The 17,219-nt window shown below is 51.6% G+C and overlaps 1 protein-coding gene across 1 annotated transcript; it reads right to left on the bottom strand.

The window, feature by feature from the left end:
• Positions 1 to 1,192: 1,192 nt before the first annotated feature.
• Positions 1,193 to 16,932, bottom strand: LOC133533754 (dihydrolipoyl dehydrogenase-like). The gene is made up of 12 exons (XM_061872793.1): positions 16,772 to 16,932; positions 16,309 to 16,431; positions 15,627 to 15,863; positions 14,938 to 15,078; positions 14,378 to 14,543; positions 13,310 to 13,467; positions 12,766 to 12,902; positions 12,262 to 12,349; positions 12,051 to 12,152; positions 11,295 to 11,432; positions 10,315 to 10,404; positions 1,193 to 2,430 (listed from the first exon to the last, which is right to left on the bottom strand). Exons 1-12 carry the CDS (start codon positions 16,811 to 16,813, stop codon positions 2,365 to 2,367), a joined length of 1,488 nt encoding a protein of 495 aa, XP_061728777.1. The 5' UTR covers positions 16,814 to 16,932; the 3' UTR covers positions 1,193 to 2,364.
• Between the last annotated feature and the right edge of the window lie 287 nt (positions 16,933 to 17,219).

Below are 17,219 nucleotides of genomic sequence, written 5' to 3'. Positions count from 1 at the left end.
CAAAATGCTTATTATATTAGCGGAACTCTCAGTACTGCTACTCGACAATAGATATCGCGGCAAACAAAAAGTCTAATGCTCAACGATTTTCCGCTAATATTATAACCAGAGTAACCGGAACTCTATTTTCAACTCCTACGATTACTCTGCTTATAATATTAGCTGAAAATCGTTGAGCATTAGACTTTTTGTTTGCCGCGATATCTATTGTCGAGTAGCAGTACTGAGAGTTCCGCTACTCGATGCTAGATGTCGACTGCGAATATAATAAGCATTTTGGTACCAAAACTGATGTATGGAGTGAGCACTCTATTACTTCTTATTTCTCTATGGTATAGCTTACTAGCGGTTTTTCTTCTAATATAGTTTTTAACAAAGTGCTTTGTCTTAATTGTACTCGTATGGTTTAGGCAAGGTGACATAAAAGGTCGGGGTCGTGCTGGGTAGATGCTATCTGGCAAGATCAGGCTTTACGTGTATTTTATGATATTGATTAATTTAATAGCCCAAATTCTACAAATGTACTTCAATGTACATTAAAGTACCTACATTTATTTTGTAGTATTTTGCTGTAATATTAACCACTCGTGTCATAAAATAAAGTGTGGCCGTGCCATATAGCATCTACCCAGAACGTCCACGACTCCGGTGTTACAGCGCCTAAACCGTACGAGTACAATTTTTATTAATACAAGTACAAAAAAGTACATTTTTTTCGTTAATAGCCGGGTCCACACAGCGCGAGCATATGCGCATATCCTCGCTGTGTGGACCCGGCTAATTTGTACCGTAAAAGAAATTACAAAATCTTCCGTGGTCGTGGTGTATAGCATCATACTTATAAATCGAGAAGATACCAGTCTGAACCTCAGTGAGTTTTTTTTCTGGAGCTGTATATTTACATCAAAACTTTTATTTTTATTTTTTTTAGCCTATTTGTGTGTCCCACTGCTGGGCAAAGGCCTCCCCTCTAGCTTTCCAATCCTCCCTGTGCTGAGCAAGGTCCCGCCAGTCCCGCTGAAACGCATCCAAGTCGTCCCGCCATCTCTTTCTGCGGTCAAAACTCTAAACTTCAAAATTACTACAGTAAATAAATAAAGACAAAGATAAATACCGAAAATAACTATATGCTTTATTCTCTACACTGTGTTCTCTGGTAACCTGGACGTGATATTATAAAATAATAACAAAATACGTTTTATAACATTTTGTATTTCTGTAAACTATTTACAAAATAAAATAAATACACCAATTGAACAAACATTTACTCGCAGTAAATGCATGGTTAACTGATCTTAATCGGAATGGACTCGCAAACGAAGTTTGTAAAATAAATAGGTTAAAAAAAATAACAAGATTTAAATTCACGTCAGCTTAGCAACAAAAATAAAATAAGTATACATTATACAAAATCTCTTATGGAGTTTTATATAGTGACGTAGAGGATGTAGTGGCAGCGTTTGGAAATTATATTTAATACCTTTCATATCAGATTCACACAAGATTCGTTACAGGGACGTGCATCATTTATTGTGACTAAACCCCAAGAAGCAAGTTATGAATGATAAAATCCACAACTTGCTTATTTCTAATATTTGGTGATCAGATTTTTTGTAGCGCAGCTTAGTACAGGGGTCGGCAAACTTTTGAGAAGAAGAATCAACTCCAGTAGACATCAGTTTAACACATTCACTGCCGGAAGCCCACCTGGTGGGCGCTCGTGAACTTGTTCAGATGCCGGACAACCCGCTGGGGGGGTTGTTTTGTACGCAGCTATAGATCACCGGCTTCTGGGGTAGTGCGCCGTTTTTTTGTCTGGCAGTCAATGTGTTAAGGCAGCTTAAATAACCACAAATGTTGTTTTCAGTGGTGTAAGAACTCTCAAGGGTTAATTTTACAAGTGACGTAAAAAGTCGTAATTGTACCCCCAAATAGCCGCATGCGGCTCGCAAGCCGCGGTTTGCCGACCTCTGGCTTAGACGAAAAAAGTTGCTTGTGGATTTAAGCATTGTCAGCATCAAAAATATCTACACCAGAGTAGACTGCAAAAAAAATCCAGAACGCCTTGGCAATTGAGTAGTGTTCTGATATTTGTGCGAGTGCCTGCTTGCTTCGGTATATCTGACGGCGACACAACGCAAACAGTCAGACGAAATTAAACTTTGTGTCTATGATACAATGATCATGTAGCGTTTCGCTGTTAATATATTTATTATACTTTAGTTTTATTCATTGTACTGTCTCGACTGTTTCACCATAAAAAATCTGATCACTGCAGAGTCGTCACATGGTGGTTATCGTCGGGGCCACTTCTCCGCTCGGCCCCACGGCCACTGGTCTCCGAGTGTACTACACGATGTATATTTAGAAGTTGATGGGCTTGCCGCAGTACGCCGCGAGATTCGCTTCACGCAGCGCCTCTGCGCAGGTCTGAAAACATACGGTATTGTTAGCAAAATTTTCCATAGTGTCAAACACGATGACGCGCAGATTTGTCAAATCAAACCTTTAATAACATGATATTATGAGTCAAGGCACGCGTCATCGTGAATGACACTATCTATACACGGATGTATGCAGAATTCGGATAGTACTGTAAATTCAAACAACGGTTTCAAACCAGAGATTTGTGTTTCAGTCACACCAGTTACAGTAATGCCATATTGACTTATTGTAATGTTGGCATTATCGTTTAATGACATCATCGTTCCCTTAATCTAAACGAGATGCGATCCTTTGGATACATAGCTACTCTTCCGGTCACAATTTTTTTGTCGAAGAGCATCGGTCACATAGCCGTATAGGCGCTTAGCACACTGCATCGTGCGAGCGGGATGTCGCTATAGTACGCGCATAGCGTTGTCTCGCTGAAACATTGGATGCGATATGGCATGCGCCGGGACTGTAGGCGGCAGTACTCACGGGGTGCGCGTGGCAGACGCGCGCCACGTCCTCGGCGGCGGCGCCGTACTCCTGCGTGCGAGCGGGATGTCGCTATAGTACGCGCATAGCGTTGTCTCGCTGAAACATTGGATGCGGTATGGCATGCGCCGGGACTGTAGGCGGCAGTACTCACGGGGTGCGCGTGGCAGACGCGCGCCACGTCCTCGGCGGCGGCGCCGTACTCCTGCGTGCGAGCGGGATGTCGCTATAGTACGCGCATAGCGTTGTCTCGCTGAAACATTGGATGCGGTATGGCATGCGCCGGGACTGTAGGCGGCAGTACTCACGGGGTGCGCGTGGCAGACGCGCGCCACGTCCTCGGCGGCGGCGCCGTACTCCTGCGTGCGAGTGGGATGTCGCTATAGTACGCGCATAGCGTTGTCTCGCTGAAACATTGGATGCGGTATGGCATGCGCCGGGACTGTAGGCGGCAGTACTCACGGGGTGCGCGTGGCAGACGCGCGCCACGTCCTCGGCGGCGGCGCCGTACTCCTGCGTGCGAGCGGGATGTCGCTATAGTACGCGCATAGCGTTGTCTCGGTGAAACATTGGATGCGGTATGGCATGCGCCGGGACTGTAGGCGGCAGTACTCACGGGGTGCGCGTGGCAGACGCGCGCCACGTCCTCGGCGGCGGCGCCGTACTCCTGCGTGCGAGCGGGATGTCGCTATAGCACGCGCATAGCGTTGTCTCGCTGAAACATTGGATGCGGTATGGCATGCGCCGGGACTGTAGGCGGCAGTACTCACGGGGTGCGCGTGGCAGACGCGCGCCACGTCCTCGGCGGCGGCGCCGTACTCCTGCGTGCGAGCGGGATGTCGCTATAGCACGCGCATAGCGTTGTCTCGCTGAAACATTGGATGTGGTATGGCATGCGCCGGGACTGTAGGCGGCAGTACTCACGGGGTGCGCGTGGCAGACGCGCGCCACGTCCTCGGCGGCGGCGCCGTACTCCTGCGTGCGAGCGGGATGTCGCTATAGTACGCGCATAGCGTTGTCTCGCTGAAACATTGGATGCGGTATGGCATGCGCCGGGACTGTAGGCGGCAGTACTCACGGGGTGCGCGTGGCAGACGCGCGCCACGTCCTCGGCGGCGGCGCCGTACTCCTGCGTGCGAGCGGGATGTCGCTATAGTACGCGCATAGCGTTGTCTCGCTGAAACATTGGATGCGGTATGGCATGCGCCGGGACTGTAGGCGGCAGTACTCACGGGGTGCGCGTGGCAGACGCGCGCCACGTCCTCGGCGGCGGCGCCGTACTCCTGCGTGCGAGCGGGATGTCGCTATAGCACGCGCATAGCGTTGTCTCGCTGAAACATTGGATGCGGTATGGCATGCGCCGGGACTGTAGGCGGCAGTACTCACGGGGTGCGCGTGGCAGACGCGCGCCACGTCCTCGGCGGCGGCGCCGTACTCCTGCGTGCGAGCGGGATGTCGCTATAGTACGCGCATAGCGTTGTCTCGCTGAAACATTGGATGCGGTATGGCATGCGCCGGGACTGTAGGCGGCAGTACTCACGGGGTGCGCGTGGCAGACGCGCGCCACGTCCTCGGCGGCGGCGCCGTACTCCTGCGTGCGAGCGGGATGTCGCTATAGTACGCGCATAGCGTTGTCTCGCTGAAACATTGGATGCGGTATGGCATGCGCCGGGACTGTAGGCGGCAGTACTCACGGGGTGCGCGTGGCAGACGCGCGCCACGTCCTCGGCGGCGGCGCCGTACTCCTGCGTGCGAGCGGGATGTCGCTATAGTACGCGCATAGCGTTGTCTCGCTGAAACATTGGATGCGGTATGGCATGCGCCGGGACTGTAGGCGGCAGTACTCACGGGGTGCGCGTGGCAGACGCGCGCCACGTCCTCGGCGGCGGCGCCGTACTCCTGCGTGCGAGCGGGATGTCGCTATAGTACGCGCATAGCGTTGTCTCGCTGAAACATTGGATGCGGTATGGCATGCGCCGGGACTGTAGGCGGCAGTACTCACGGGGTGCGCGTGGCAGACGCGCGCCACGTCCTCGGCGGCGGCGCCGTACTCCTGCGTGCGAGCGGGATGTCGCTATAGTACGCGCATAGCGTTGTCTCGCTGAAACATTGGATGCGGTATGGCATGCGCCGGGACTGTAGGCGGCAGTACTCACGGGGTGCGCATGGCAGACGCGCGCCACGTCCTCGGCGGCGGCGCCGTACTCCTGCGTGCGAGCGGGATGTCGCTATAGCACGCGCATAGCGTTGTCTCGCTGAAACATTGGATGCGGTATGGCATGCGCCGGGACTGTAGGCGGCAGTACTCACGGGGTGCGCGTGGCAGACGCGCGCCACGTCCTCGGCGGCGGCGCCGTACTCCTGCGTGCGAGCGGGATGTCGCTATAGTACGCGCATAGCGTTGTCTCGCTGAAACATTGGATGCGGTATGGCATGCGCCGGGACTGTAGGCGGCAGTACTCACGGGGTGCGCGTGGCAGACGCGCGCCACGTCCTCGGCGGCGGCGCCGTACTCCTGCGTGCGAGCGGGATGTCGCTATAGTACGCGCATAGCGTTGTCTCGCTGAAACATTGGATGCGGTATGGCATGCGCCGGGACTGTAGGCGGCAGTACTCACGGGGTGCGCGTGGCAGACGCGCGCCACGTCCTCGGCGGCGGCGCCGTACTCCTGCGTGCGAGCGGGATGTCGCTATAGTACGCGCATAGCGTTGTCTCGCTGAAACATTGGATGCGGTATGGCATGCACCGGGACTGTAGGCGGCAGTACTCACGGGGTGCGCGTGGCAGACGCGCGCCACGTCCTCGGCGGCGGCGCCGTACTCCTGCGTGCGAGCGGGATGTCGCTATAGTACGCGCATAGCGTTGTCTCGCTGAAACATTGGATGCGGTATGGCATGCGCCGGGACTGTAGGCGGCAGTACTCACGGGGTGCGCGTGGCAGACGCGCGCCACGTCCTCGGCGGCGGCGCCGTACTCCTGCGTGCGAGCGGGATGTCGCTATAGTACGCGCATAGCGTTGTCTCGCTGAAACATTGGATGCGGTATGGCATGCGCCGGGACTGTAGGCGGCAGTACTCACGGGGTGCGCGTGGCAGACGCGCGCCACGTCCTCGGCGGCGGCGCCGTACTCCTGCGTGCGAGCGGGATGTCGCTATAGTACGCGCATAGCGTTGTCTCGCTGAAACATTGGATGCGGTATGGCATGCGCCGGGACTGTAGGCGGCAGTACTCACGGGGTGCGCGTGGCAGACGCGCGCCACGTCCTCGGCGGCGGCGCCGTACTCCTGCGTGCGAGCGGGATGTCGCTATAGTACGCGCATAGCGTTGTCTCGCTGAAACATTGGATGCGGTATGGCATGCGCCGGGACTGTAGGCGGCAGTACTCACGGGGTGCGCGTGGCAGACGCGCGCCACGTCCTCGGCGGCGGCGCCGTACTCCTGCGTGCGAGCGGGATGTCGCTATAGTACGCGCATAGCGTTGTCTCGCTGAAACATTGGATGCGGTATGGCATGCGCCGGGACTGTAGGCGGCAGTACTCACGGGGTGCGCGTGGCAGACGCGCGCCACGTCCTCGGCGGCGGCGCCGTACTCCTGCGTGCGAGCGGGATGTCGCTATAGTACGCGCATAGCGTTGTCTCGCTGAAACATTGGATGCGGTATGGCATGCGCCGGGACTGTAGGCGGCAATACTCACGGGGTGCGCGTGGCAGACGCGCGCCACGTCCTCGGCGGCGGCGCCGTACTCCTGCGTGCGAGCGGGATGTCGCTATAGTACGCGCATAGCGTTGTCTCGCTGAAACATTGGATGCGGTATGGCATGCGCCGGGACTGTAGGCGGCAGTACTCACGGGGTGCGCGTGGCAGACGCGCGCCACGTCCTCGGCGGCGGCGCCGTACTCCTGCGTGCGAGCGGGATGTCGCTATAGTACGCGCATAGCGTTGTCTCGCTGAAACATTGGATGCGGTATGGCATGCGCCGGGACTGTAGGCGGCAGTACTCACGGGGTGCGCGTGGCAGACGCGCGCCACGTCCTCGGCGGCGGCGCCGTACTCCTGCGTGCGAGCGGGATGTCGCTATAGTACGCGCATAGCGTTGTCTCGCTGAAACATTGGATGCGGTATGGCATGCGCCGGGACTGTAGGCGGCAGTACTCACGGGGTGCGCGTGGCAGACGCGCGCCACGTCCTCGGCGGCGGCGCCGTACTCCTGCGTGCGAGCGGGATGTCGCTATAGTACGCGCATAGCGTTGTCTCGCTGAAACATTGGATGCGGTATGGCATGCGCCGGGACTGTAGGCGGCAGTACTCACGGGGTGCGCGTGGCAGACGCGCGCCACGTCCTCGGCGGCGGCGCCGTACTCCTGCGTGCGAGCGGGATGTCGCTATAGTACGCGCATAGCGTTGTCTCGCTGAAACATTGGATGCGGTATGGCATGCGCCGGGACTGTAGGCGGCAGTACTCACGGGGTGCGCGTGGCAGACGCGCGCCACGTCCTCGGCGGCGGCGCCGTACTCCTGCGTGCGAGCGGGATGTCGCTATAGTACGCGCATAGCGTTGTCTCGCTGAAACATTGGATGCGGTATGGCATGCGCCGGGACTGTAGGCGGCAGTACTCACGGGGTGCGCGTGGCAGACGCGCGCCACGTCCTCGGCGGCGGCGCCGTACTCCTGCGTGCGAGCGGGATGTCGCTATAGTACGCGCATAGCGTTGTCTCGCTGAAACATTGGATGCGGTATGGCATGCGCCGGGACTGTAGGCGGCAGTACTCACGGGGTGCGCGTGGCAGACGCGCGCCACGTCCTCGGCGGCGGCGCCGTACTCCTGCGTGCGAGCGGGATGTCGCTATAGTACGCGCATAGCGTTGTCTCGCTGAAACATTGGATGCGGTATGGCATGCGCCGGGACTGTAGGCGGCAGTACTCACGGGGTGCGCGTGGCAGACGCGCGCCACGTCCTCGGCGGCGGCGCCGTACTCCTGCGTGCGAGCGGGATGTCGCTATAGTACGCGCATAGCGTTGTCTCGCTGAAACATTGGATGCGGTATGGCATGCGCCGGGACTGTAGGCGGCAGTACTCACGGGGTGCGCGTGGCAGACGCGCGCCACGTCCTCGGCGGCGGCGCCGTACTCCTGCGTGCGAGCGGGATGTCGCTATAGTACGCGCATAGCGTTGTCTCGCTGAAACATTGGATGCGGTATGGCATGCGCCGGGACTGTAGGCGGCAGTACTCACGGGGTGCGCGTGGCAGACGCGCGCCACGTCCTCGGCGGCGGCGCCGTACTCCTGCGTGCGAGCGGGATGTCGCTATAGTACGCGCATAGCGTTGTCTCGCTGAAACATTGGATGCGGTATGGCATGCGCCGGGACTGTAGGCGGCAGTACTCACGGGGTGCGCGTGGCAGACGCGCGCCACGTCCTCGGCGGCGGCGCCGTACTCCTGCGTGCGAGCGGGATGTCGCTATAGTACGCGCATAGCGTTGTCTCGCTGAAACATTGGATGCGGTATGGCATGCGCCGGGACTGTAGGCGGCAGTACTCACGGGGTGCGCGTGGCAGACGCGCGCCACGTCCTCGGCGGCGGCGCCGTACTCCTGCGTGCGAGCGGGATGTCGCTATAGTACGCGCATAGCGTTGTCTCGCTGAAACATTGGATGCGGTATGGCATGCGCCGGGACTGTAGGCGGCAGTACTCACGGGGTGCGCGTGGCAGACGCGCGCCACGTCCTCGGCGGCGGCGCCGTACTCCTGCGTGCGAGCGGGATGTCGCTATAGTACGCGCATAGCGTTGTCTCGCTGAAACATTGGATGCGGTATGGCATGCGCCGGGACTGTAGGCGGCAGTACTCACGGGGTGCGCGTGGCAGACGCGCGCCACGTCCTCGGCGGCGGCGCCGTACTCCTGCGTGCGAGCGGGATGTCGTTATAGTACGCGCATAGCGTTGTCTCGCTGAAACATTGGATGCGGTATGGCATGCGCCGGGACTGTAGGCGGCAGTACTCACGGGGTGCGCGTGGCAGACGCGCGCCACGTCCTCGGCGGCGGCGCCGTACTCCTGCGTGCGAGCGGGATATCGCTATAGTACGCGCATAGCGTTGTCTCGCTGAAACATTGGATGCGGTATGGCATGCGCCGGGACTGTAGGCGGCAGTACTCACGGGGTGCGCGTGGCAGACGCGCGCCACGTCCTCGGCGGCGGCGCCGTACTCCTGCGTGCGAGCGGGATGTCGCTATAGTACGCGCATAGCGTTGTCTCGCTGAAACATTGGATGCGGTATGGCATGCGCCGGGACTGTAGGCGGCAGTACTCACGGGGTGCGCGTGGCAGACGCGCGCCACGTCCTCGGCGGCGGCGCCGTACTCCTGCGTGCGAGCGGGATGTCGCTATAGTACGCGCATAGCGTTGTCTCGCTGAAACATTGGATGCGGTATGGCATGCGCCGGGACTGTAGGCGGCAGTACTCACGGGGTGCGCGTGGCAGACGCGCGCCACGTCCTCGGCGGCGGCGCCGTACTCCTGCGTGCGAGCGGGATGTCGCTATAGTACGCGCATAGCGTTGTCTCGCTGAAACATTGGATGCGGTATGGCATGCGCCGGGACTGTAGGCGGCAGTACTCACGGGGTGCGCGTGGCAGACGCGCGCCACGTCCTCGGCGGCGGCGCCGTACTCCTGCGTGCGAGCGGGATGTCGCTATAGTACGCGCATAGCGTTGTCTCGCTGAAACATTGGATGCGGTATGGCATGCGCCGGGACTGTAGGCGGCAGTACTCACGGGGTGCGCGTGGCAGACGCGCGCCACGTCCTCGGCGGCGGCGCCGTACTCCTGCGTGCGAGCGGGATGTCGCTATAGTACGCGCATAGCGTTGTCTCGCTGAAACATTGGATGCGGTATGGCATGCGCCGGGACTGTAGGCGGCAGTACTCACGGGGTGCGCGTGGCAGACGCGCGCCACGTCCTCGGCGGCGGCGCCGTACTCCTGCGTGCGAGCGGGATGTCGCTATAGTACGCGCATAGCGTTGTCTCGCTGAAACATTGGATGCGGTATGGCATGCGCCGGGACTGTAGGCGGCAGTACTCACGGGGTGCGCGTGGCAGACGCGCGCCACGTCCTCGGCGGCGGCGCCGTACTCCTGCGTGCGAGCGGGATGTCGCTATAGTACGCGCATAGCGTTGTCTCGCTGAAACATTGGATGCGGTATGGCATGCGCCGGGACTGTAGGCGGCAGTACTCACGGGGTGCGCGTGGCAGACGCGCGCCACGTCCTCGGCGGCGGCGCCGTACTCCTGCGTGCGAGCGGGATGTCGCTATAGTACGCGCATAGCGTTGTCTCGCTGAAACATTGGATGCGGTATGGCATGCGCCGGGACTGTAGGCGGCAGTACTCACGGGGTGCGCGTGGCAGACGCGCGCCACGTCCTCGGCGGCGGCGCCGTACTCCTGCGCCAGCACCGCCTCGTTGATCAGCTCGCCGCCACCCTGTGATTACATTCTCGTTACTGTTCGCTACTTGCCAGTTGCCACACAAATTCAAACCTTACTTACACTACTACTAAGGTGAAGGAATCGTCATCAAAATAAACAGTTCTTTCGTTTCAATCTTTCATGTAAGTCTGTTGTAGTCGTTAGTTTTCGAGCTGGTCCTAACGACTCGCCCATTGTCTATTGTAAGTAAAACCGCACGTGCTACTTATCTGCATAAAAAGAGGTTCGGTCACTTTAACCGGTTATTGAATTACAACTCCCATTGAAATTGCAATAAGATTTAAAATTCTAATGGATAAATATGTTGCGAGGTTTTACTTACAATAGACAAAGAGTTAGCCGTAAGGGCCAGCTTGAAAACTAACGACTATACAGAAATCTGACCTCATTATTTTAGCGCCATTTTATATACCTCAAGAAAGACTTAAAATCGCTATGATTAGCTGATTTTTTTGTGCAAAATTAGGTCTAAGTTATTTTCAAATCAGATATCTCGACGACCTGGGACGACCGGTCTGGCCTAGTGGGGTCACTAGAGCCTGCCTACAGCTACAAATCTAACGACTATAGGGGCATTTATTTGTGTGATGAACAAAGGTATTTGTTCCTGAGTCACGGGTGTTTTCTATGTATTTAAGTATTTATAAATATTTATATATTATATATATCGTTGTCTAAGTACCCACAACACAAGCCTTAATGAGCTTACTGTGGAACTTAGTCAATTTGTGTAAAAATGTCATATAATATTTATTTATTTGAATCAGGGCAGTATGAAATCCGTACTGCACTTTTTCCTGACCGGTGCGTAGACTATTTCGCGTTAGAATAGAAAAACCAGGACGAATCCGGTTTAAACGTAAGGTCCTTGGATGAATACTCACGGGGCCGATGATATGTGTGCCGAGGATGACGTCGGTGGCCTTGTCGGAGAGGACCTTGACGAAGCCGTCGGGCTCGCCGTTGGTTTTCGCTCGGGAGTTCGCCAGGAACGGGAATTTGCCTACTTTGTACGCTTTGCCCTGAAAGATGTTAAATAGATCTATAAGTATAGTATGTAACACTCCCAATACCCGGTGGTTTTAGTAGGTATGTATTTAACGATTTCCCAAGCTTGCCCAGGACCGGAGACAGTGGAAGAAAATGGTTCGAGCCCTACACCCCAGCAGGGGGTAACATAATTGAAAGAAGAAGATTTAACGATTTTACCAATGGCCACCTCCTGTCTGCATCATCAGTAGCTTGATGGTACCATAATATTGCATTGTCACCCGACATACACTTGTAGAAAAATTTCAACATCATTGGAAACCGAAAAGAGAGTCAAATTTTACTTATAAGATTTAATTACAGACAGACAACTGGTAGAAATAAATAAAAGCTTGTAAAAATAACCATTTTCAAGGACTGGGAGTGAGGAAGGTAGAAATACTTGAATGAATTCGTGAAATGATACTTATACCCAACTAATGTTAACATGAATTGCTACAGTGTAACGTCGACGATTATTTTTGTAATGCCTAAACGTTGAAACTTTGAGGCGGCAAAATAAAATAAATATGTGTACTCCCAATTCCCAGTTTTCGACTTTTCCTAAAAAGTTTTTTTTTAAATAAAATATGAGCTGTATGTAAACTGACCTCCTTCTTAAGGTCCTCCTCCGACTTGCCGACCCAGCCGACCTCGGGCGTGGTGTAGATGACCGACGGGATCGCGTCGTAGTTGAAGTGTACCGGCATGCCCTGAAATCAAACCACATATAGTTCGTGTCATCCACGATGACGCGCAATTTGCATCAACCTAATAAAGATTATATTAATTGGATGCAATAGTAATTAAATAGCTCAGTACCTTAATGCCTTCCACGCAAACGATGCCTTCGTCTTCTGCCTTATGCGCCAACATGGGACCGTGGATGCAGTCGCCAATCGCATAAATTCTGTAATATTTAAATTACAATATTACTTTATTACTCTTGCGTTTTATTATCACCTCAACTTAAAACACACACAATAAGTTTATAAATTACACATGGGTACAAAATTTGGCAAAGAACAGAGATGAAGGTTGCTGTTGTAACATTTATTATAAAAGTTTACTTTGTTGTTCAATTCGCAATAAGTACAGTGATGTAACATCCATGATTAAGTTTTCCTTCAAGTCGTCGTGCGTAATGCCCACCTTGTACAACCCGTGTTCGCTGGTGTAGGAAATGTTGACCTTTAATCTGGAACTTCTCGCTGACGGGCACTCGGCCGCGACCGCCAAGGGCAATGCCAACAGTATCGAGACCCAGGTTGCTTGTGTCGGATTTTAGATCTTATGTCTTTCGTAGCAAAGATAAAAATGGTATACCCGGGCACTTTGGTCTGGAACTTCTCGTTGACGGGCACGCGGCCGCGGTCGTCGAGCGCGATGCCCACCTTGTCCAGCCCCAGCTCGCGGGTGTACGGCCGGCGCCCGATCGAGATCAGCACGACGTCGCAATCCAACTGAAATCATATTCCGAATAATGTTTTTTTTTATATACAAATTTTCGTTAACGAAGATTTGATACGCATGACACAGAGCTAATTCCAAATACTATATATTTATATTTCCGGATAGTAACAGAGCACTTGTTCGCTATTTAACTTTTACCCATGTATGAGTCCCAGCCATAGACATGTCAAAGTTCTAGGGTTTTCTAACGTTTAATGTTTTCTATGAAATGTCTCGTCCGTGGGACTTGGAGGTAAAACTTTTCTGCCGACGCGATGGCTTCAGCTCAACCACGTTCTTCTAATCCAGCCTCGGGCACTGGAGGCCTTGGTCACTTTTTATTTCATATGTGACATCTATTTCAGTTTACAGTCAGACGCTATGATGAGAAAAGAAGCTTTTCCTTAAAAAAACATACCGTCTCCTTGTTGCCGCCCTTGGCTGCCTCCACTTCGACCTTGACAGTTTCTCCCTCCTTCTTGATGCCCAAGACCTTGGTGCCGAGCTTGAACTTCATGCCCTGCTTGGCCAGGATTTTCTGGAGCGTATTCGCCACTTCCAGATCGATACCGACACCTGGAAATTTGTAGCGAAACTTAGAATGCTATAGTGAATAATAGGACTGCAGACAAAAATAAATATCTGAAAGGAATTAACCATGTATATTTAGTCTCTTAAAATTTACATACTTTTTATTTTGTTTTTCATTCATCAATATTGTAATAAGTTTTTGGCAAAAATTTCATTTTTGGTACAAGCTTTTATCGCTGACTGTACTTTATTTTCCACAAGAAACTAATACTCATTGAGACAATTCTAAAAACCGCAAACACAATTAGGTTGCGTTGTTTTGTCACAGAGTTCCTATGGCTACCTCCTGTCTCCATCTGATCAGCTTAATGGTACCATAATATTGTATTGTCACCCGACTTACATATGTATGCAAATTTTCAGTTTTATCGGAAACCGGGAAGTGGGTCAAATTTAACTTGCAAGATTTGTCCCATACATACTAACAGGGCAAGTTAAATAAAAGCTTGTAAAAATGACTAAACAAATTATTTTCTTTATAATAATATGAGGCGAATTTTCATGAGATCAGTTTAGGGTTGGATTTAGATTAAGTAAAATAATTGCATTCTTGCTCTCATTGCAGAGGAGACATTTATTATTAATGACTTTTATTGGTTTCCGCATAAGGGTTGAGGTCACGCACACAAATCTCATGTGAAGAGAAAGGGATTATAAGTTTTTTTTACCGATAGCAAGTTGAATAGCCAAATTATGTACTATTTAGCATAAATCAAATAGAATTTACCGCCAATGTTGTCAAGGAACTCAATAGCAATAACTTCAGCGCCGAACCTATGGTAGACAGAGCCGAGCACCAGCCGGCCGCAAACCGATGACACCGGCGCCGATAACAAGCATCTTAGGAATCCATTTCAAGATTGATTTCTAATTGATTAATATAAAAATAACTAACCACCAATGGTGCCAAGGAACTCAATAGCCGTGACTTCGGCGCCGAGCCTCTGGTAGACCGAGCCGAGCTCCAGACCGATGACACCGGCGCCGATGACGAGCATCTTCTTAGGGATTTGCGGCAGGGATAGGGCGCCGGTTGAATCCACAATATTTTTCTGGTCAACCTGAAGACAGAAATTTCATTTTCATTCCAATTATTTATTATTATGTCTGTCTTTTACAAATTCTCGGGACCGTGTGGTCCCGGACATTTGGAAGGCGTGCGTGGGGCCGAAGCCAACACGTAGAGCCAACTTGTAATAAGACAATTTACTCTAAATGTAACATGAACATGACACCAATCGACGATTATCCCTGTTCACACTACACGCAAGGACAAGCCCCAGTTAGTGTAGGACTATTGTAAAAAAAGGGTACCAAAATAAACCGGACTATTGGGTTACTGGTTACCGGACACTGCTGGATTAGCCTATCCCGCCTCACACAAAATAGGTGCTAGTTATTAAATTGCCCATATTACAATACAAGCATAGAAGAATGTGGATCTTCAACACTTACCGGAACTCCAGGGAAGGGTGTGACTTCAGAGCCAGTGGCAATAAGAATGTTCTTAGTGTTAACTGTCTCTACTCCACTTGCACCTTTCACCTCTACCTTGTTGGGGGCCACAATGGTGCCTACACCCTTTACCAGCTTGACCTGTTATATAATAATACATTACAAATGGTTTACAAGAATTAGCACATGAGCAGCTCCACATAATTATGATCTTGTTTGAGTGGCTTGCAGTAAACTTGGCCTGCTAAACTTGTGTCGCAACCAAATTGCACCAGCTTAAACTTATTAGCATATCATGCGAGGAAGTAATTTCATTTTCAACTCAAGTTCTCACAAAGTGTTTAGATGCAGAACCCACATAGTAGTGTCTACACCCCAATACAAAACTACGCGCCGCGCCACCGCCGTGCCCCGTGGCGGAGCGGTCCCATGCTGCTATGTGGCTTCTGCACCTTACTTATTTTTGCTAAACATTTAATATTGGCTGAAATGGAAATATTATAAATTTTGTGCCTACAGCTACTGTTTTAGTTTATCATCAGCTTGTGGGTTGCTGTGTGTTATTCTGCTTCTACTGCACATTCCCACTGCCTACTGAATATATAGTCTATCTTATGACTATTGGTTTTGAACCTAAGGAATTCAAAATCATTATAACCACGAAATATCCATGTTTTTTTTTAACTAACCTTATTCTTTTGGAAAAGCATAGCAATTCCTCCAGTAAGGGCTTTCACAGATGCTTCTTTGTACTCCATCAGAGTTTTGAAATTCATTTGTACAGATCCAACTTCAATGCCTCTGCGCTTAAAGTCATGCTGTGCTTGGTGGTACAAGTGTGTGTTATGCAGTAGAGCCTTAGAGGGAATACATCCCACATTTAGGCAGGTACCACCAAGAGTAGGTTCTTTCTCCACAGACACTACCTGAAATAAATAAAACAAACACACACTAACAATCACACAGACAATGCACCTATTAGCATCAGTGGTGTAGCGTGAACTAATCTAGCCGCGGGCCAGGTGAAACCCACACCTGTGAGGCTCTTTTGAATATGTATTTCCAAGGTAATAAAAAGGTAGGCATTGTGGGGCCCCCTAAGTGCGAAGGCCCTATTCGCCCACGCCTAGCTAAGGCATTGGTTGGCATCACACCGCTCACCCTTAGGCCACCCATGACTTCATACATAAAATAGTGTAATAGCAGTAAAGTGAAAAAATACAGGAAAAGGGCGTGGCCAGCTAATTGTAGCATGATGAAGAGAAAAATATTCGTAAAATACATTCGCAAGTGTTTTACGGTTGTCCTGTTTGTAAGCATACAACTTTAGTTAGATAGTCAGTGGATAACAAGGTCTAAGGATTTTATTACCTTCATTCCAAGCTGAGCAGCCTTAATCGCTGCGACATAACCGCCAGGGCCGGCGCCGATAACCACGAGATCTGCATCATGGCTTGTTGCGTACGACCTCACTCCAATTCGGACACTCACTGGCTGCAATTATTTTGTGTGTAATATAATGCATTAAAATTGATAGTCAGAAAATATACATTTTTTTTTAAAGAGGTAAAGAGAATATCCAATACGTTAGGTATTGCAGTGCACCGGCCTAGATTAATCGGTCATGTACTTGAAGGTCAGTGAAAACAAATAAACGATATACCATATACTGTGTCACACTGTTGAATGTTTTTTTTTCACTTATATCAGAAAACATTATCCCAACATAATTCTTGTTTCAGTAACCCATTCCAACCTCTCTACGTGATCATTGCATAACAAGTAACCTTTTGTTGTGTAAAGAATTGAACCTAAATAAGAAAGTATAGCTTACCCTTATGGAAGTGGAAGCTAGTTTAAGAAATTTGTAGCCCATTTTGTATTTTTTGTTGAAAAGATGTTGCAGAAGCGCAGAAAAATATACTCAGAGCCCTGGCCCTGGCCCTGACGATGGCGACGATCAAGCAAAAGTCATGTAAATGTCATGAAATGTCATCTGTGATGTGACAATATAATGTGTGTTGCTATTGGAAATAATAACAAATATCAGGGCTATAACCGCGAAAATCGAAGTTCGTCAATAGCGGACCATTTTTCTCTGTCACTCTAATCACGCCTCAGTAAGAGTAAAAGAGAAAGACCCTCAATTTGCGAATTTCGGTTTTCATGATAGAGCTTATTATGGCCAGTCCAGGCGGGAAATTTTTTTCTCCAATCTGATTAAATTGTCTGATCAGGAGGCCTGCCGCGAAAACCGAAATTCGCCAATTGCGGGGATCTTT

Source organism: Cydia pomonella, unplaced genomic scaffold (assembly GCF_033807575.1).
Source record: "Cydia pomonella isolate Wapato2018A unplaced genomic scaffold, ilCydPomo1 PGA_scaffold_202, whole genome shotgun sequence".
Classification (NCBI taxonomy): domain Eukaryota; kingdom Metazoa; phylum Arthropoda; class Insecta; order Lepidoptera; family Tortricidae; genus Cydia; species Cydia pomonella.
Note: the sequence above shows the minus strand (reverse complement) of the source record. Positions and strands in the feature narration are given on the sequence as shown.